General features: G+C 49.4%; 1 protein-coding gene across 1 annotated transcript in view; it reads left to right on the forward strand.

The window, feature by feature from the left end:
* Nucleotides 1-13,623: 13,623 nt before the first annotated feature.
* Nucleotides 13,624-20,051, forward strand: part of LOC306795593 (transmembrane protein 178B) — a gene marked incomplete at both ends in the record, with an annotated part of 105,190 nt that continues 98,762 nt past the window's right edge. Inside the window, one exon of the mRNA XM_079294147.1 lies at nt 13,624-14,014. Coding sequence (XP_079150273.1) covers nt 13,624-14,014 — 391 coding nt within the window. The remainder of the gene's footprint in view (nt 14,015-20,051) is intronic.

Here is a 20,051-nt window from a genome sequence, read left to right on the forward strand (position 1 = left end):
TTTAAAAGCCACACTAACTTAGAAATATCCTTGTTAACACTTGTTGATGGTATCATCATTACATATGAAATATGAAACGAAAGTAACTTGTGATACCATCAAAAGTTACTTTCGTTTCATATTTTAATTATTTAAACTTTAATCACCGAACACGTCAGCACGTCATTAAAAACAAACGCCGAGCCGAAAGAAACCGCTGACTCACCTCGTATCTGTGACTCGTGCGCGGTGACGCCTCTCTGGGACCGGAGAAACGGACGGACCCCTTTCAACCGTGATGTTTAAACCGCAGAGGCCACGCCGCTGTCAGCCAGACCTTTATATAGCCCGCCGGCCGCACGCGCGCTCCGCCGGGGCGACAACATCCGGTTGTGGCTCCTAACTGATGCACGCGCACACACAATAAAAGAATGGTGATCACATCAAGATAATGTTCCAACAGTGAGTTTGTGGGGCGAAAAAGTGAACTTTGTAGTGATTTTTGAATTTAGAAAAAAAGTGCCGTTAGAATAACAAACAAACTGAATTCTTCACCAGAGAGGTGCTCGTCTGACTTCATTGAATGCACTTGCTGTTCAGTTGGATCATTGTGCTTTTCCTGGCCTCTCCCTATAGATAGAGAGGTGAGGGTCTGTGTTATGGTGATGACTACTGTCTCCTATTGAACAAGGACAACAACAGCTGGACAGAGTAGAACACTTCTGTTAGAACTGGGCTGTTAGTAAATATAAGGACAACTAGTACGAGCTTACCATAAATAACCATACCACTGAACATAGTATGAGTCCTAACTACCATAACAGCATCAGGGAGTTTCAACAGGGCAGTGAATGCACCAAAAAAAGAATCAAAGAGCTCAAATGCAATTAAGGCAAAATTTCATAATTTCCGAATTCCAAGTAAAATGTGGTTTAAACTATTTAATAGTGTCATCGAGCTATTTGTGCTGTACGGTAATGAATGGGGTCCACTCAGTCATCATACCCGTTGGGACAAACATACATCCAACAGAATCCTGACATGTAGAATTCTCCAGATACATTTTACATTTCTGTCAGAGTTAAAAAGCAGAGACTGATCCTAACCTGTACGGGCTCACGGTCCACTTGAAATCGGAATAGGAAGACACAACAAACCATTGCAACCAAGTGTGGGGTCCCTGTTTGACCGGTGAGCCTCAGACAGAAATGTACAGAACTGTATTCAATGGAATAAGGAACTTTTTTTTATTTGTTATACAAATTCAACTCTGTAATCCTAGATTTCAAAGAGTTGATCTCTCAAAATTAAACATACTCATGGGAGAAGGAGACAAGGCATATCTTACTGCCCAACATGTATCAACATGCCACAACTTGAATGACGTGACACACAGGCACATTTGTTTGTTGAAATGTAATTGTAATACGAAATATATCATTATTATGACGTGGTCAGAGAGTTCACAAGAGCGTCATGTGAGGCACATGACTGCCTGAGAGAGTATGCTGTGAAGACGGCACGACTACTTCATCAGCATTGCTCCTTCGGATGTAAACAACAATGGCCCAGCGCCCAGTAGTATCAACCTAGAAATGTAATAACCCGGTGTAAAAAGGCATATTCTGGGTCTAAATTGGATTGTTTTATATAACCTGTTCCTTACTTTATATTAAATTGTTATGCCAATTTTCTTTTCATCATCCCCCGGCTTTATCCTGCACGTCTTTTATTTTGTTCAGCTTTTGTTCAGATTTGATTAGGTTTTCATAAACTGCTGAAAGTAAAGCTGCTCTGAGTACATGGTAGATCTTTTGAATTATTGCATCTTTCTATCAACAGTTGTCTTTAAGTCTTTTTAGCAGTACACAGTCTATTTCTACAGTGTTTTTATTAACAGAAGAGGGAGCCAGATATGAAGCTACAGATTCTTCTGGACATTTTCATAGCAGACAGGAAATATATGGGCCAGGAGCACAGTGTGAGGGTCAGACAGCCTGGCAGGGATCAGCACCTCTGCATGAGCAGGGTTACACTGAGAGGTGTTGACTGCCCTTAGATTACACCAGAACAGCCAGTCAGCAGATAAGCCTTAAAATGACATAATACTTGCAAATATTTATTGTACCCGCAAATGGATCTTCACAGAGACCTGGCTCCATCGCTCATCTCGGATCAAGCTGCACTGGACGGGCGGACAGCAGGTCAGAGAGCAGGACTCTGGAGGTGGACTCTGTGTTCACGTCATGATGCTGCTTCACAATCAAAGTTGATGGACAATGTTGTCCTCATGTTGAATTTTGAATGTGAAGATGTCGGCCATATTATCTGATCAGAGAAGTGTTTCTGTTGCTGCTGGTTAAATTCCTTATGATGCAAATTCAAGACACGCACTACAGGAATGCACTCGTGTTTTTGTTTTCTTTTGTTTGTTGTGTTGAAAGCGAGCGTTTCGTTGTGCATCCCTGTGTTGCATAATGACAATTAATGACGCTTGAATCCTTGAATTAAAGCTGCATTAATTGATATTTGGTGACTTGCGGTCCGGATCAAGAGATAAACATTAACATCATATCACCTTATTAAGTTATTATTGTGAAGGTGTTGGCAAACAGTTTCCTATATTCATATCCAGCAGACACAGAGCAACATCATCTTTTATGAGTTGAGTTTGTGTGAAACTAAGTCCAATATTCACTCTCTTTTTGCTCTGAGCGCGTGAGTGAGTGAGTGAGTGAGTGCGTGCGTGCGTGAGTGAGTGAGTGAGTGAGTGAGTGAGTGAGTGAGTGCGTGAGTGAGTGCGTGCGTGAGTGCGTGAGTGAGTGCGTGAGTGCGTGAGTGAGTGGGTGAGTGCGTGAGTGAGTGCGTGAGTGCGTGAGTGAGTGCGTGAGTGAGTGCGTGAGTGAGTGCGTGAGTGCGTGAGTGAGTGAGTGAGTGCGTGAGTGAGTGCGTGAGTGCGTGAGTGAGTGAGTGCGTGAGTGAGTGCGTGAGTGAGTGAGTGAGTGAGTGCGTGAGTGAGTGAGTGCGTGCGTGCGTGAGTGAGTGCGTGAGTGAGTGAGTGCGTGAGTGAGTGCGTGAGTGCGTGAGTGAGTGAGTGAGTGCGTGAGTGAGTGAGTGAGTGCGTGCGTGAGTGAGTGAGTGAGTGCGTGAGTGAGTGAGTGAGTGCGTGAGTGAGTGAGTGCGTGCGTGCGTGCGTGAGTGAGTGCGTGAGTGAGTGAGTGAGTGTGTGAGTGAGTGAGTGAGTGAGTGAGTGCGTGAGTGCGTGAGTGAGTGAGTGCGTGAGTGAGTGAGTGAGTGCGTGAGTGAGTGAGTGCGTGAGTGAGTGAGTGCGTGAGTGAGTGAGTGAGTGCGTGAGTGAGTGAGTGCGTGAGTGCGTGAGTGAGTGCGTGAGTGCGTGAGTGAGTGAGTGCGTGAGTGAGTGAGTGAGTGCGTGAGTGCGTGAGTGAGTGAGTGAGTGCGTGCGTGCGTGAGTGAGTGCGTGAGTGAGTGCGTGAGTGAGTGAGTGAGTGCGTGAGTGCGTGAGTGAGTGCGTGAGTGCGTGAATGAGTGAGTGCGTGAGTGAGTGAGTGCGTGAGTGCGTGAGTGCGTGCGTGCGTGAGTGAGTGCGTGAGTGAGTGAGTGCGTGAGTGAGTGAGTGCGTGAGTGAGTGAGTGCGTGAGTGAGTGAGTGAGTGCGTGAGTGAGTGAGTGAGTGAGTGAGTGAGTGCGTGAGTGAGTGCGTGAGTGCGTGAGTGAGTGAGTGCGTGAGTGAGTGAGTGAGTGCGTGCGTGAGTGAGTGAGTGAGTGCGTGAGTGAGTGAGTGAGTGCGTGAGTGAGTGAGTGAGTGCGTGCGTGCGTGAGTGAGTGCGTGAGTGAGTGAGTGAGTGCGTGAGTGAGTGAGTGAGTGCGTGAGTGAGTGAGTGTGTGCGTGAGTGAGTGCGTGAGTGAGTGAGTGCGTGAGTGCGTGAGTGCGTGAGTGAGTGAGTGCGTGAGTGAGTGAGTGAGTGAGTGCGTGAGTGAGTGAGTGCGTGAGTGAGTGCGTGAGTGAGTGAGTGAGTGCGTGAGTGAGTGAGTGAGTGCGTGAGTGAGTGCGTGAGTGCGTGAGTGAGTGAGTGCGTGAGTGAGTGAGTGCGTGAGTGAGTGAGTGCGTGAGTGAGTGAGTGCATGCGTGCGTGAGTGAGTGCGTGAGTGAGTGAGTGAGTGAGTGAGTGAGTGAGTGCGTGAGTGAGTGCGTGAGTGCGTGAGTGAGTGCGTGAGTGAGTGAGTGCGTGAGTGCGTGAGTGAGTGAGTGAGTGCGTGCGTGAGTGAGTGCGTGAGTGAGTGAGTTAGTGCGTGAGTGAGTGAGTGAGTGAGTGAGTGAGTGAGTGCGTGAGTGCGTGAGTGAGTGAGTGCGTGAGTGAGTGCGTGAGTGTGTGAGTGAGTGCGTGATTGAGTGAGTGCGTGAGTGAGTGAGTGAGTGCGTGAGTGAGTGAGTGCATGCGTGCGTGAGTGAGTGCGTGAGTGAGTGAGTGAGTGTGTGAGTGAGTGCGTGAGTGCGTGAGTGAGTGAGTGAGTGCGTGAGTGAGTGAGTGCATGAGTGCGTGAGTGAGTGAGTGAGTGCGTGCGTGCGTGAGTGAGTGCGTGAGTGAGTGAGTGAGTGCGTGAGTGAGTGAGTGAGTGAGTGAGTGAGTGCGTGAGTGCGTGAGTGAGTGAGTGCGTGAGTGAGTGCGTGAGTGAGTGAGTGCGTGAGTGAGTGCGTGCGTGAGTGAGTGAGTGAGTGCGTGAGTGAGTGAGTGCGTGAGTGAGTGAGTGAGTGCGTGAGTGAGTGAGTGAGTGCGTGCGTGAGTGAGTGAGTGAGTGCGTGAGTGAGTGAGTGAGTGAGTGCGTGCGTGAGTGAGTGAGTGAGTGCGTGAGTGAGTGAGTGAGTGCGTGAGTGAGTGAGTGCGTGCGTGCGTGCGTGAGTGAGTGCGTGAGTGAGTGAGTGAGTGTGTGAGTGAGTGAGTGAGTGAGTGAGTGCGTGAGTGCGTGAGTGAGTGAGTGCGTGAGTGAGTGAGTGAGTGCGTGAGTGAGTGAGTGCGTGAGTGAGTGAGTGCGTGAGTGAGTGAGTGAGTGCGTGAGTGAGTGAGTGCGTGAGTGCGTGAGTGCGTGAGTGAGTGCGTGAGTGCGTGAGTGAGTGAGTGCGTGAGTGAGTGAGTGAGTGCGTGAGTGCGTGAGTGAGTGAGTGAGTGCGTGCGTGCGTGAGTGAGTGCGTGAGTGAGTGCGTGAGTGAGTGAGTGAGTGCGTGAGTGCGTGAGTGAGTGAGTGAGTGCGTGAGTGAGTGAGTGCGTGAGTGAGTGAGTGAGTGCGTGAGTGAGTGAGTGCGTGAGTGAGTGAGTGCGTGCGTGAGTGAGTGCGTGAGTGAGTGAGTGCGTGAGTGCGTGAGTGCGTGAGTGAGTGAGTGAGTGCGTGAGTGAGTGAGTGAGTGCGTGCGTGAGTGAGTGAGTGAGTGCGTGAGTGAGTGAGTGAGTGAGTGCGTGCGTGAGTGAGTGAGTGAGTGCGTGAGTGAGTGAGTGAGTGCGTGAGTGAGTGAGTGCGTGCGTGCGTGCGTGAGTGAGTGCGTGAGTGAGTGAGTGAGTGTGTGAGTGAGTGAGTGAGTGAGTGCGTGAGTGCGTGAGTGAGTGAGTGCGTGAGTGAGTGAGTGAGTGCGTGAGTGAGTGAGTGCGTGAGTGAGTGAGTGCGTGAGTGAGTGAGTGAGTGCGTGAGTGAGTGAGTGCGTGAGTGCGTGAGTGCGTGAGTGAGTGCGTGAGTGCGTGAGTGAGTGAGTGCGTGAGTGAGTGAGTGAGTGCGTGAGTGCGTGAGTGAGTGGGTGAGTGCGTGAGTGAGTGCGTGAGTGCGTGAGTGAGTGCGTGAGTGAGTGCGTGAGTGAGTGCGTGAGTGCGTGAGTGAGTGAGTGAGTGCGTGAGTGAGTGCGTGAGTGCGTGAGTGAGTGAGTGCGTGAGTGAGTGCGTGAGTGAGTGAGTGAGTGAGTGCGTGAGTGAGTGAGTGCGTGCGTGCGTGAGTGAGTGCGTGAGTGAGTGAGTGCGTGAGTGAGTGCGTGAGTGCGTGAGTGAGTGAGTGAGTGCGTGAGTGAGTGAGTGAGTGCGTGCGTGAGTGAGTGAGTGAGTGCGTGAGTGAGTGAGTGAGTGCGTGAGTGAGTGAGTGCGTGCGTGCGTGCGTGAGTGAGTGCGTGAGTGAGTGAGTGAGTGTGTGAGTGAGTGAGTGAGTGAGTGAGTGCGTGAGTGCGTGAGTGAGTGAGTGCGTGAGTGAGTGAGTGAGTGCGTGAGTGAGTGAGTGCGTGAGTGAGTGAGTGCGTGAGTGAGTGAGTGAGTGCGTGAGTGAGTGAGTGCGTGAGTGCGTGAGTGAGTGCGTGAGTGCGTGAGTGAGTGAGTGCGTGAGTGAGTGAGTGAGTGCGTGAGTGCGTGAGTGAGTGAGTGAGTGCGTGCGTGCGTGAGTGAGTGCGTGAGTGAGTGCGTGAGTGAGTGAGTGAGTGCGTGAGTGCGTGAGTGAGTGCGTGAGTGCGTGAATGAGTGAGTGCGTGAGTGAGTGAGTGCGTGAGTGCGTGAGTGCGTGCGTGCGTGAGTGAGTGCGTGAGTGAGTGAGTGCGTGAGTGAGTGAGTGCGTGAGTGAGTGAGTGCGTGAGTGAGTGAGTGAGTGCGTGAGTGAGTGAGTGAGTGAGTGAGTGAGTGCGTGAGTGAGTGCGTGAGTGCGTGAGTGAGTGAGTGCGTGAGTGAGTGAGTGAGTGCGTGCGTGAGTGAGTGAGTGAGTGCGTGAGTGAGTGAGTGAGTGCGTGAGTGAGTGAGTGAGTGCGTGCGTGCGTGAGTGAGTGCGTGAGTGAGTGAGTGAGTGCGTGAGTGAGTGAGTGAGTGCGTGAGTGAGTGAGTGTGTGCGTGAGTGAGTGCGTGAGTGAGTGAGTGCGTGAGTGCGTGAGTGCGTGAGTGAGTGAGTGCGTGAGTGAGTGAGTGAGTGAGTGCGTGAGTGAGTGAGTGCGTGAGTGAGTGCGTGAGTGAGTGAGTGAGTGCGTGAGTGAGTGAGTGAGTGCGTGAGTGAGTGCGTGAGTGCGTGAGTGAGTGAGTGCGTGAGTGAGTGAGTGCGTGAGTGAGTGAGTGCGTGAGTGAGTGAGTGCATGCGTGCGTGAGTGAGTGCGTGAGTGAGTGAGTGAGTGAGTGAGTGAGTGAGTGAGTGCGTGAGTGAGTGCGTGAGTGCGTGAGTGAGTGCGTGAGTGAGTGAGTGCGTGAGTGCGTGAGTGAGTGAGTGAGTGCGTGCGTGAGTGAGTGCGTGAGTGAGTGAGTTAGTGCGTGAGTGAGTGAGTGAGTGAGTGAGTGAGTGAGTGCGTGAGTGCGTGAGTGAGTGAGTGCGTGAGTGAGTGCGTGAGTGTGTGAGTGAGTGCGTGATTGAGTGAGTGCGTGAGTGAGTGAGTGAGTGCGTGAGTGAGTGAGTGCATGCGTGCGTGAGTGAGTGCGTGAGTGAGTGAGTGAGTGTGTGAGTGAGTGCGTGAGTGCGTGAGTGAGTGAGTGAGTGCGTGAGTGAGTGAGTGCATGAGTGCGTGAGTGAGTGAGTGAGTGCGTGCGTGCGTGAGTGAGTGCGTGAGTGAGTGAGTGAGTGCGTGAGTGAGTGAGTGAGTGAGTGAGTGAGTGCGTGAGTGCGTGAGTGAGTGAGTGCGTGAGTGAGTGCGTGAGTGAGTGAGTGCGTGAGTGAGTGCGTGCGTGAGTGAGTGAGTGAGTGCGTGAGTGAGTGAGTGCGTGAGTGAGTGAGTGAGTGCGTGAGTGAGTGAGTGAGTGCGTGCGTGAGTGAGTGAGTGAGTGCGTGAGTGAGTGAGTGAGTGAGTGCGTGCGTGAGTGAGTGAGTGAGTGCGTGAGTGAGTGAGTGAGTGCGTGAGTGAGTGAGTGCGTGCGTGCGTGCGTGAGTGAGTGCGTGAGTGAGTGAGTGAGTGTGTGAGTGAGTGAGTGAGTGAGTGAGTGCGTGAGTGCGTGAGTGAGTGAGTGCGTGAGTGAGTGAGTGAGTGCGTGAGTGAGTGAGTGCGTGAGTGAGTGAGTGCGTGAGTGAGTGAGTGAGTGCGTGAGTGAGTGAGTGCGTGAGTGCGTGAGTGCGTGAGTGAGTGCGTGAGTGCGTGAGTGAGTGAGTGCGTGAGTGAGTGAGTGAGTGCGTGAGTGCGTGAGTGAGTGAGTGAGTGCGTGCGTGCGTGAGTGAGTGCGTGAGTGAGTGCGTGAGTGAGTGAGTGAGTGCGTGAGTGCGTGAGTGAGTGAGTGAGTGCGTGAGTGAGTGAGTGCGTGAGTGAGTGAGTGAGTGCGTGAGTGAGTGAGTGCGTGAGTGAGTGAGTGCGTGCGTGAGTGAGTGCGTGAGTGAGTGAGTGCGTGAGTGCGTGAGTGCGTGAGTGAGTGAGTGAGTGCGTGAGTGAGTGAGTGAGTGCGTGCGTGAGTGAGTGAGTGAGTGCGTGAGTGAGTGAGTGAGTGAGTGCGTGCGTGAGTGAGTGAGTGAGTGCGTGAGTGAGTGAGTGAGTGCGTGAGTGAGTGAGTGCGTGCGTGCGTGCGTGAGTGAGTGCGTGAGTGAGTGAGTGAGTGTGTGAGTGAGTGAGTGAGTGAGTGCGTGAGTGCGTGAGTGAGTGAGTGCGTGAGTGAGTGAGTGAGTGCGTGAGTGAGTGAGTGCGTGAGTGAGTGAGTGCGTGAGTGAGTGAGTGAGTGCGTGAGTGAGTGAGTGCGTGAGTGCGTGAGTGCGTGAGTGAGTGCGTGAGTGCGTGAGTGAGTGAGTGCGTGAGTGAGTGAGTGAGTGCGTGAGTGCGTGAGTGAGTGAGTGAGTGCGTGCGTGCGTGAGTGAGTGCGTGAGTGAGTGCGTGAGTGAGTGAGTGAGTGCGTGAGTGCGTGAGTGAGTGCGTGAGTGCGTGAATGAGTGAGTGCGTGAGTGAGTGAGTGCGTGAGTGAGTGAGTGCGTGCGTGCGTGAGTGAGTGCGTGAGTGAGTGAGTGCGTGAGTGAGTGAGTGCGTGAGTGAGTGAGTGCGTGAGTGAGTGAGTGAGTGCGTGAGTGAGTGAGTGAGTGAGTGAGTGCGTGAGTGAGTGCGTGAGTGCGTGAGTGAGTGAGTGCGTGAGTGAGTGAGTGAGTGCGTGCGTGAGTGAGTGAGTGAGTGCGTGAGTGAGTGAGTGAGTGCGTGAGTGAGTGAGTGAGTGCGTGCGTGCGTGAGTGAGTGAGTGCGTGAGTGAGTGAGTGAGTGCGTGAGTGAGTGAGTGAGTGCGTGAGTGAGTGAGTGTGTGCGTGAGTGAGTGCGTGAGTGAGTGAGTGCGTGAGTGCGTGAGTGCGTGAGTGAGTGAGTGCGTGAGTGAGTGAGTGAGTGAGTGCGTGAGTGAGTGAGTGCGTGAGTGAGTGCGTGAGTGAGTGAGTGAGTGCGTGAGTGAGTGAGTGCGTGAGTGAGTGCGTGAGTGCGTGAGTGAGTGAGTGCGTGAGTGAGTGAGTGCGTGAGTGAGTGAGTGCGTGAGTGAGTGAGTGCATGCGTGCGTGAGTGAGTGCGTGAGTGAGTGAGTGAGTGAGTGAGTGAGTGAGTGCGTGAGTGAGTGCGTGAGTGCGTGAGTGAGTGCGTGAGTGAGTGAGTGCGTGAGTGCGTGAGTGAGTGAGTGAGTGCGTGCGTGCGTGAGTGAGTGCGTGAGTGAGTGAGTTAGTGCGTGAGTGAGTGAGTGCGTGAGTGAGTGCGTGAGTGCGTGAGTGAGTGCGTGATTGAGTGAGTGCGTGAGTGAGTGAGTGAGTGCGTGAGTGAGTGAGTGCATGCGTGCGTGAGTGAGTGCGTGAGTGAGTGAGTGAGTGTGTGAGTGAGTGCGTGAGTGCGTGAGTGAGTGAGTGAGTGCGTGCGTGCGTGAGTGAGTGCGTGAGTGAGTGAGTGAGTGCGTGAGTGAGTGAGTGAGTGAGTGAGTGAGTGAGTGAGTGCGTGAGTGCGTGAGTGAGTGAGTGCGTGAGTGAGTGCGTGAGTGAGTGAGTGCGTGAGTGAGTGCGTGCGTGTGTGAGTGAGTGAGTGAGTGAGTGAGTGAGTGCGTGAGTGAGTGAGTGAGTGCGTGAGTGCGTGCGTGAGTGCGTGCGTGAGTGCGTGAGTGAGTGCGTGCGTGAGTGCGTGAGTGCGTGCGTGCGTGCGTGAGTGCGTGACTGAGTGCGTGAGTGAGTGCGTGCGTGAGTGCGTGCGTGAATGGGGTAACCAAGAAAGATTCATACAATGAGTCTCTGGTCTCGGGGTCCCCCTGGTTCTCCTCCTTGGACCTCCGCAGTAGTTATTACCAGGTACCTCTCGCCCCAGAGGCCCAACCGTCTTTCGGCAGTTCAAGGTCCTCAGTTTTGGACTTTGTAATGTCCCTGCCACCTTTGCAAGGTTGATGGACAAGCTGCCTGGTGCATGGCAGCTCCTTCGAGGCCACCATGGGGTCTCTACGGTTGGTGCTGGAAAAGATCAGAGCAGATCAGAGCAGCTGCTCCATGAGAAGTTCCACTTTATGCAGAGATAGGTATGTTTTTTGGGACACCGGTAGGAGGTGAAGGCATCGACACCATGGAAGAGAAGGTGGCAGTCACAGACCCATACAGCCCATCCCCACCAACCAAAAACAGCTGAAGAGTTTTTTAGACCTGGGGTCATACTACAGGTTTGAACGGGGTTTGCGCCTCTTTCAGCTGCTGCAGAAAGGCAGATAAGACTTCAACATGAAAGACATGGCTGGGGCACGCCACATCAATGCAGACACGTCTCACGTCGCCCATGTGCTGCAGCCGGGTGCCGCTACTGCGAGCGGAGGGAGACCTGCAAGAGGGAACTGTGTGAAGAGGAGGGAGACTGTGCTGCAGACAGTGGACATGGCAGAGTGGTGGCAACACCAGGTACAGGACGCAGACGTACAGACTTTATTGCAGTGGGTGGAGGCACAGCAGCGGCCACTGTGGGAAGAGGTGGCAGTGTCCTACGAAGGAACCAAGGGGCTGTGGTGTCAGTTTGGGTCTCTGCGCCTGAGTCAGGGCAAACTCCAGTGGACATGGAAGGAGCCAGCAACAGGGGAGGAGAGGTGGCAGTTGGTGGTCCCCAAGGATCTGCGGGATGCGGTGCTGGAAGCCATGCTTGGAGCTGCAGGGTCTGGACATTTTGGCATTTCTAAAACACTTCGCCGTCTCTGCCAGGGCTTTTACTGGCAATAGTGCAGGAGAAACGTTGAGAACGTTTGCCGCCACTGTGACGGTAAGGGTCCCCCAGGTCGTTCCTACTCTCCATTGCAACAGTTTTCAGTGGGGGCACCGATGGAAAGGGTGGCAGTGGATGAGGTGGGTCCGCTACCTTGCTTGGACACGGGATATCGCTAAGTTCTCACCGCCATAAACTATTTCACAAAATAGCCAGAGGCGTACGGCTTCTCAGACCAGGAGGCAGAGACAGTCGTGGAGGCCCTGGTGGAAGGCAGAGTAGCGGTCACCATACACAGCGACCAGGGGAGGAACTTTGAGTACCGGGTGTTTGCTTCCATGTGTAAGCGACTGGGCATGCACAAGACTTCCACCTCCCCCCTGCGGCCCCAGAGTGAAGGTTTGGTGGAAAGATTCCATCCCAACATGGGCCAGCAGCTTGCCATCACTCACCTCCTCAACAGCGCGACTGGGACAGCCGTTTACCCTTGGTGCTCATGTCATGTCGCTCTGCAGTTCAGGAGACCTCATCCTATACGCCTGCACTGCTCATGCTAGGGAGAGAGCTCCACACCCACGTAGACTCCACACCCACGTAGCCTTTGGATGGCCACCTGAATCCCCAGACACTCCCCCAGGTCCCGAGTACACCAGGAGACTGCAATGCAACTATGACATGAGGGCAAAAGGTAAGCAGGTTCAGACTGGGTAGCTGGTCTGGGTCTACAGTACCACCTGCCTAGGTTACATCATAATGACTGCCGACTGAATATAAACCCATTGAAACACAAACACACGTGTATGCATTAAGTATATTCTTTATATATTAATGTTAGAAACAGTCTGTTTCATTGGATAAGGCTGAGAAAGGCAGGTGAAGTACCGATACGTTCTGCCTTCACTAACAGTTGTGTTTCTATATTGTCAAAATATAAATGACTTATAAGGTTTTTTCCGTTGTAGAACCATCTGCTGCACTGGCTGCACCGACTGAACTGAAGGGTTCACAAGTAGATGGTAAATACATCCAACATATAAACGTTTCTGTCATATTCACTGTGCTCATATCTGTTATAAACCATTGATTATGTTTTGTGATCCTTCTCTCCTGGCAGCCGCTGCTCTAAGACCTGTAAACTGTTCCAGGAGCTCACGTGTCTGCTGCCAGAAGGAGCGGGTCGTCCATCAACAGAGGCGACTGTCACAGTGCCTGGTGTGTGTTATTTGACCTGTATTTGCCTCTTAAAAATATACCATATGTAGTGTTCATCAAAACTGTTGTTAATTCTATACAGTTGCTGCTGCACTGTATTCAGACAATAGGCAGGCAGCACTCCAGTGTCCAGCTTGCTGAGTTTCACAGACTACAGTGTAGATGTCATGTTACATCCTTGCTTCATCTTACTGTCAATAATAATGATTACATGTTTAATATTCTCTATATCATTTCAGTCCATCATGTTTTTAGTGGTTCATGCCGTAAGAAAAAATTCAAGTTTTACGAAATGACCACAAACATGGTAAAGCTGGAGCACTCAGACCCCTGACGGTCTGGAGCCCCGGGACAGCTGCATCCTGCCTCAAACATGTTTTAGGCTATAATACATAATATAATATGCATTATAAGTAAAATTCCAAACTCTCACTCTTTTGTCACTTGCCATTGACTATGTATACTATATAATGCACAGGATTTGAGTAACATATATCGCTTATAAGTAGCATTTGATATAAATAGGCTGGTAAAAGTAGCACAGAAGTAGCTGGCTGGTAGCTGTTTATGGTCGCTGAGTCAAATGTCATGTAGCCTGTAAGCTAACACGGTTCTCCCGCATACAGACTGCTGTTGATTGGTCCACGGACAGGCCGTCATCCTATCAAACGTCGGCTAAAGGGGACGCTGACTGTGGCTGAGCCTTCTACCTCTCCTGCTGATGGTCTGCGCTCTGCACCGGCTCTGTGTGGATAAAGCAGGTCCCGTTATATTGAGCTGGTCCTGTCGTGTGAGTTGCATATTGTTCCTGGTTTAGTATGACATTGTATAAATGTAGATATGTTTCGGTTCTATGCCGCTGCTTGATTCCCTGTTTGAGTAGCCTGTGCTGCCCCCTTTTTCTCTGTGGTTCTAGTGTGTGTGTGTTATGCATTAGGGCGCATTGTGTGTGAACTATAGCTTGGTATGCTTGACCCTAATGCGAATGTGTTTTGTGCATGTTGATGTCGCCCTGCTCAGATGGATGGATGCTGAAGATCCCGGGCTGACATGAGATAAGCGCCCTCCTCTCAAGCTGCTGCAACGCCGAACACTCAGGCAAGACGGTGTCACTGTCGCCCAGAACAGCGGAATACAGGGATCTAACATTTCATTTCGCCAGTGAGCTGTGTTACCGGAAGGTTTTCCTTCTCTTTGCACCCATCCATATATAATGGCCCAACGCTGCTCTCCAGAGGTGATGTGAGCTGAACTCGCGTGGAAGCCGCAGAGAAGCTGTTCGTGTGTCGAGGTGCTGATGCGGCTCTGACAGAAGTGAGCATGGCTGCCGGGAAGTTACTGCTCTACGCCGGGCTCTCGCTCTCTCTCTGCGCCCTGGGCATGCTGGCCGTGGCGATGTGCTCCGACCACTGGTACGAGACTGACGCCAGGAGGTACAGGGAGCGGTGCCGAAGCTTTTCCAGCCGCCGCAAGGACCCGGGCTTCATCTACATCCCCAACAACAGCCTGCCGCTGCGGGCCAGCCGGAGCAGCCGGAGCAGCCTGCCCCGCTGGGAGGAGAAGCTGCTGCTGGCCCGGAACCGACGGCAGCTGTTTGCCATGAGCGCCGCGGATGAGTGCAGCAGGCAGTATAACTCAACCAACATGGGGCTGTGGAGGAAATGCTATCGGCTTGGCTTCGACCAAGACATCGAGGACCTCATCCAGAAAGGTAAGGATGACATAAACACGCAGCTAGAGAGGCTCTAGGTCTTTGCAGATCCAGCAGTGTGTAATCCAGACACCAACACAGCACGGATGGACATCGATCATCCGGCGTTGTGACCATTGCTCATTTGACCAAAGGGCGAACAAGGGCATCCAGCTAGTGTCTTGCTTATGTGGAAACAAATGTTTGTCCGAAGAAAGACACAGCGCCCTGTGTGTGTGTGTGTGTTGTGTGTGTGTGTGTGTGTGTGTGTGTGTGTGTGTGTGTGTTTGGGGGGGGGGGGGGGGGGTCTGGACGGCTTGCTATTTTGCAGAAAATGGGTTTAATTATGACGTGCCTGCTGTTCCTGTTGTTAGGTCGGAGTGCTGGCATGACCCTGCAACTGCAAATAATGATATCATCATTTCAGGATGTATGGATTCGTCATAACCACTCAGCACAAGACAGGAAGAGGTGAAGGCACTCCGAGCTCTTTGTGTGCGCTCCTACATCTTCCATCAAGTTGTTTCAGTCAGTTGTGAGGAGGCCGACTCATCTCCAGAGATCATCACTTAGGTCTCGATCTGCAGGCTTAATGCTGACTGAATTCATCTGCTAGGACAGGAGTGTTCAGTTCAAAGTCGATGAGATCCAGTTCGACAGAATCTCCTCATGCAGAGGTCCATGTTGTATGTGCTGCATGTTTGAACTCCTTTACATACTGTAGGTTACTTTCATCTACAGCAATGCATCATCTTCTATAAGATCATCTGTTTGTACTGTCAGTAAAGTACAACATGTACCTCTGAGATGTAGTTCAGTATAAAGTACAACATGTACCTCTGAGATGTAGTACAGTATAAAGTACAACATGTACTTCTGAGATGTAGTACAGTATAAAGTACAATATGTACTTCTGAGATGTAGTACAGTATAAAGTACAACATGTACCTCTGAGATGTAGTACAGTATAAAGTACAACATGTACCTCTGAGATGTAGTACAGTATAAAGTACAATATGTACCTCTGAGATGTAGTTCAGTATAAAGTACAATATGTACTTCTGAGATGTAGTACAGTATAAAGTACAACATGTACCTCTGAGATGTAGTTCAGTATAAAGTACAACATGTACCTCTGAGATGTAGTACAGTATAAAGTACAACATGTACCTCTGAGATGTAGTACAGTATAAAGTACAACATGTACCTCTGAGATGTAGTACAGTATAAAGTACAATATGTACTTCTGAGATGTAGTACAGTATAAAGTACAACATGTACCTCTGAGATGTAGTACAGTATAAAGTACAACATGTACCTCTGAGATGTAGTACAGTATAAAGTACAATATGTACTTCTGAGATGTAGTTCAGTATAAAGTACAATATGTACTTCTGAGATGTAGTACAGTATAAAGTACAACATGTACCTCTGAGATGTAGTACAGTATAAAGTACAACATGTACCTCTGAGATGTAGTACAGTATAAAGTACAACATGTACCTCTGAGATGTAGTTCAGTATAAAGTACAACATGTACCTCTGAGATGTAGTACAGTATAAAGTACAACATGTACCTCTGAGATGTAGTACAGTATAAAGTACAACATGTACCTCTGAGATGTAGTACAGTATAAAGTACAATATGTACCTCTGAGATGTAGTACAGTATAAAGTACAACATGTACCTCTGAGATGTAGTACAGTATAAAGTACAACATGTACCTCTGAGATGTAGTTCAGTATAAAGTACAACATGTACCTCTGAGATGTAGTACAGTATAAAGTACAACATGTACCTCTGAGATGTAGTACAGTATAAAGTACAATATGTACCTCTGAGATGTAGTACAGTATAAAGTACAACATGTACCTCTGAGATGTAGTACAGTATAAAGTACAATATGTACCTCTGAGATGTAGTACAGTATAAAGTACAACATGTACCTCTGAGATGTAGTACAGTATAAAGTACAACATGTACCTCTGAGATGTAGTTCAGTATAAAGTACAACATGTACCTCTGAGATGTAGTACAGTATAAAGTACAACATGTACCTCTGAGATGTAGTACAGTATAAAGTACAACATGTACCTCTGAGATGTAGTACAGTATAAAGTACAATATGTACCTCTGAGATGTAGTACAGTATAAAGTACAACATGTACCTCTGAGATGTAGTACAGTATAAAGTACAACATGTACTTCTGAGATGTAGTACAGTATAAAGTACAATATTTACCTCTGAGATGTAGTACAGTATAAAGTACAACATGTACCTCTGAGATGTAGTACAGTATAAAGTACAACATGTACCTCTGAGATGTAGTACAGTATAAAGTACAACATGTACTTCTGAGATGTAGTACAGTATAAAGTACAACATGTACCTCTGAGATGTAGTACAGTATAAAGTACAACATGTACTTCTGAGATGTAGTACAGTATAAAGTACAATATTTACCTCTGAGATGTAGTACAGTATAAAGTACAACATGTACCTCTGAGATGTAGTACAGTATAAAGTACAACATGTACCTCTGAGGTGTAGTACAGTATAAAGTACAACATGTACTTCTGAGATGTAGTACAGTATAAAGTACAATATTTACCTCTGAGATGTAGTACAGTATAAAGTACAATAGTTACCAAAATGAGCAGTATGAAAACAAAACAACTTGTTATTTTTGGGATACAGGGTTCCCAACATTTTCATGAAAACATGAACTTATCAAATATTCATATTCATACATATGATATATTATTTAATTATTATTGTTATATTTGTTACAAAGTGCTTCAAAATAAAAAATTCAAGCCAAATAGGTTCCAGAACCAAAGAGGTGAAAGAAGATGGAGCCCGATTGTGCACCAGGTCACACTGGTTGTGTGTGTAAGTCGTGCCGTGAGTCTTTAGAAGACTCACACAGCTGAGGGGCCCGGACAGCAGAGGCCCCGTCACCTTTCCTGACCAGCTCAATATTATTGAGCTGAGCCCTGTAATGAGGGTCATACACCAATAACAGTATGGAACATTGCTATTTAACTTATTGTTCACATGCCCGTTGATTTCTACAGTTAAAGTTATTCCCAGAACCAACAGGATCCATGTTTTAAACGTGGGGAGATGTTTGTGAGCAAAGATAATGATAGAATCGGACCACTTGTGCCCCTGTAGCTGATAATACCACACAGGCTTCTTATCTGTTCAAAGGACAAGGAGACGGATGTTTCTGATGAAGGCTGCTGGTCTGAGTCCAAACTGGAAGAGGAGAGAGTGTGTGTGTGTGTGTGTGTGTGCTGCAGCAGCTGTGCCTTCTTTTGAGGATGCCTCAATGGCTTTGATGGCTCACCATCTGCAGTAATGGGCAGCCCACAGTCAGTGTGCTCAGTGATCAGATGAATGCCTCCATACAGGGTCTGATCTACTCCACTTCTCTGCTCCATCAGCATGCAAAAGTGCAGCGTGGTTTGTCATCACCATGCATCTGACAAGAGCTTCACATTGATGGATCAATGAGGACGGGACTGCAGCGATTAACACCGTTTATTCTATGTGCTCGACATGTTTTAGTTTCTGTCTCCAAGACTAAGCACAATATGTGACCTCCTGCTGTGGGAGGAGCTCTGTCTGTCACAAGCACAAGCTCCTGGAGGGAGAAAGGGAAAGATGAACTAGCAGCAGAGAGACATCAGGCTACAGAGTGGTTTGGGACAAAGAAGGAGGAGAAAGAAGGGAGGAAAGCCAAGGATGGCTGTGGAGACATGAATGTGTGAGAGACGAGGATTACATAGAGAGGAGTGAGCGGCAGGGCTGGGGGTTCAGGCCTCCTCATCTTACGCCATCTGTTGCTCTGTGACGAAAAGGCCTTCCAGGTCCTGATCATGACATTCACAGTCCCATCCAAGCAGAAAGAGCAGTGGATTGGATTACCTCGCTCCTCAGGGGCCTCGTATCCTGGGGAGGGCAACACTTGACTGTATGGGAGTCTAAAGGTGCCTCTTAGGTGCACTGCCAACGAGCCTGCTGGCAAAGCTGCTTGTCTCATAGAGACATGCAGGTGTAGGGCAGGCTGCTCTCACTCCTGGTTTGACTGGCTGCTGGATGATTAGCAGGGAAAGTGAGCTGGAAGCAGATCAGCCTTTGATGTTTCATTTCAGTGAGAGTGAAATGAAAGACTATGAAGGACTCTGTCCACTAATCGTCTGTACTGTATAGAAGTGATCTCACCAGAGCGAGCTACTCGAGGCTACAGTAGCCGCTGCCAGCATCACATACCTGGATCCCCGACCGAGTGGCTTTGTGGGCAATGTAGATCAAACTCGCAAGAAAAGGTGATATCTCTTGTTCTACAGCATCCATCTGATCCCTTTCTTTTTTAAATAGTCCATTGTGAGTCCAACAATGTAATCGAAGTGCAATGCTCAATCAGTGGAACAGTCTTAAGGCATCTTTTTTTTTTAGACAGCGTATCGTAGAGACATGACGGGAAATGAAGGATAGAGAGATGGGGCATGACATGCAAAGATAATCCCAGGGTGCATCACAGGTCTCTTACATTGCATCCATGCTTCCCTCCCTTGAGTCTTAGTCCCTTCCACTGAGGAAGCATGTAGAGACGCAGGAAACCATGTGAGGAGAGAAGAGACAAGGAAATGTGCTTTTAGAGGAATGAGACGTCCTTTCCTCTGAAGCGTCGTGTGAAGCGTCGTGTGAAGCGTCGAGTGAAGCGACGTCTGTTTCTGATGACTGCAGCAGCTGATCACAGCTGGATCAGTTGTCAGTTGGCTGTAACAGCTGTAGAGACTTTAGATGGACGATGTCTGCACTTGTGCACACATCGTTCCACAGAAATACTTTACTTGCTGAGCCTCGACAAAAGGGAAATGTGCTGATAATCACAATAACCCTAATTGAAGATTGAGGATGGTGATTGCTGTGTAGTTGATCGACGAAGGTATCACTTCACAGTGAGTTTGCTTCGTGACTCAGACCTCTTTCAATGTACTTGGGGTGAGTTTGTGTGAAGATGTACTCGACTCTTTAAAGCGGTTCAATCTGCAGCCATGTTGTATTCAAAGCAAAGCTTTAGAGCAGCGGTTCCCAAACTTTTTAGGCCGCGCACCCCCTTCTACATCCCGACCGGGTTCGCGCACCCCCCCCCCCTTAATAAAAAAAGAAAAAAAAGAAACAACAGAGCCTTTTAAGCCTTCATAGCCGCATAAGAATCGGACCAATGAGAGAACAGTTTGCTCGCGCGTGGCGTTTGTTTACAAGATTTAGTCCGCTGTTAAATGTTGCAGTGTGAACACAAACGGAACAAAGGAGCAACTGCAACAAAGCAAACGAACTGAAGGTGTGAAAACGCCCTGAAACACTGCAACAAAGTTTCAATAACTTTCAGTGACACAAGGCGTCACTTTTAAAGAGCAATACGGATGCGAGCACACACGCACAGGCTCAGAGGCAGATTATCACATTTAATTTACAATTAATGAGCGACTAATGCAGCCAGGATGTCTTCGGACAAAGCATCGATGCGGCGACACAGTGTTGTTGGACACCGGGATCATGTCCAACTTGTTTGCTTCTTTCTCCCCAATCATACATTCCACCATCTCTCTGGCAGCTGGCAAGCACACGTCTTCGGCGATTGTGTGCGGTAGCCCCTTTCTCGCTATTCTGTAACCAGATATGAAGCCCGTAGTGCGTCATTTATAGACCCAACACATGAATGAGACTCCAGTTGTTTTTGGCTGTTTTGTAACTCCTCCAATTTCGATATAAACAATGTAAGGGGCTTTTGACTTGCACTGGCATGCTTGGTGTTCAGGTGGCGACGTAAATAAGAGCTTCAGACTGTTAGCCAGAACCTCACTGCACACCACGCACTGTGGCTTTGGGGAATCTGCGTTGCCAATCCAAGTGAAGCCCAGACACAGATACTTTTCATCATATTTCCTCTTGTTTTCCCAGTCTGATGCTCACTCTCGTTTCCTCTTTTTTCACCTTGACTCCGCGATGGGCCGATGTGCTCCCGATTTGTCTGTGCTATC

The sequence above is a fragment of the Melanostigma gelatinosum genome (genome assembly GCF_949748355.1).
Source record: "Melanostigma gelatinosum genome assembly, chromosome: 22".
In the NCBI taxonomy this organism is placed as follows: domain Eukaryota; kingdom Metazoa; phylum Chordata; class Actinopteri; order Perciformes; family Zoarcidae; genus Melanostigma; species Melanostigma gelatinosum.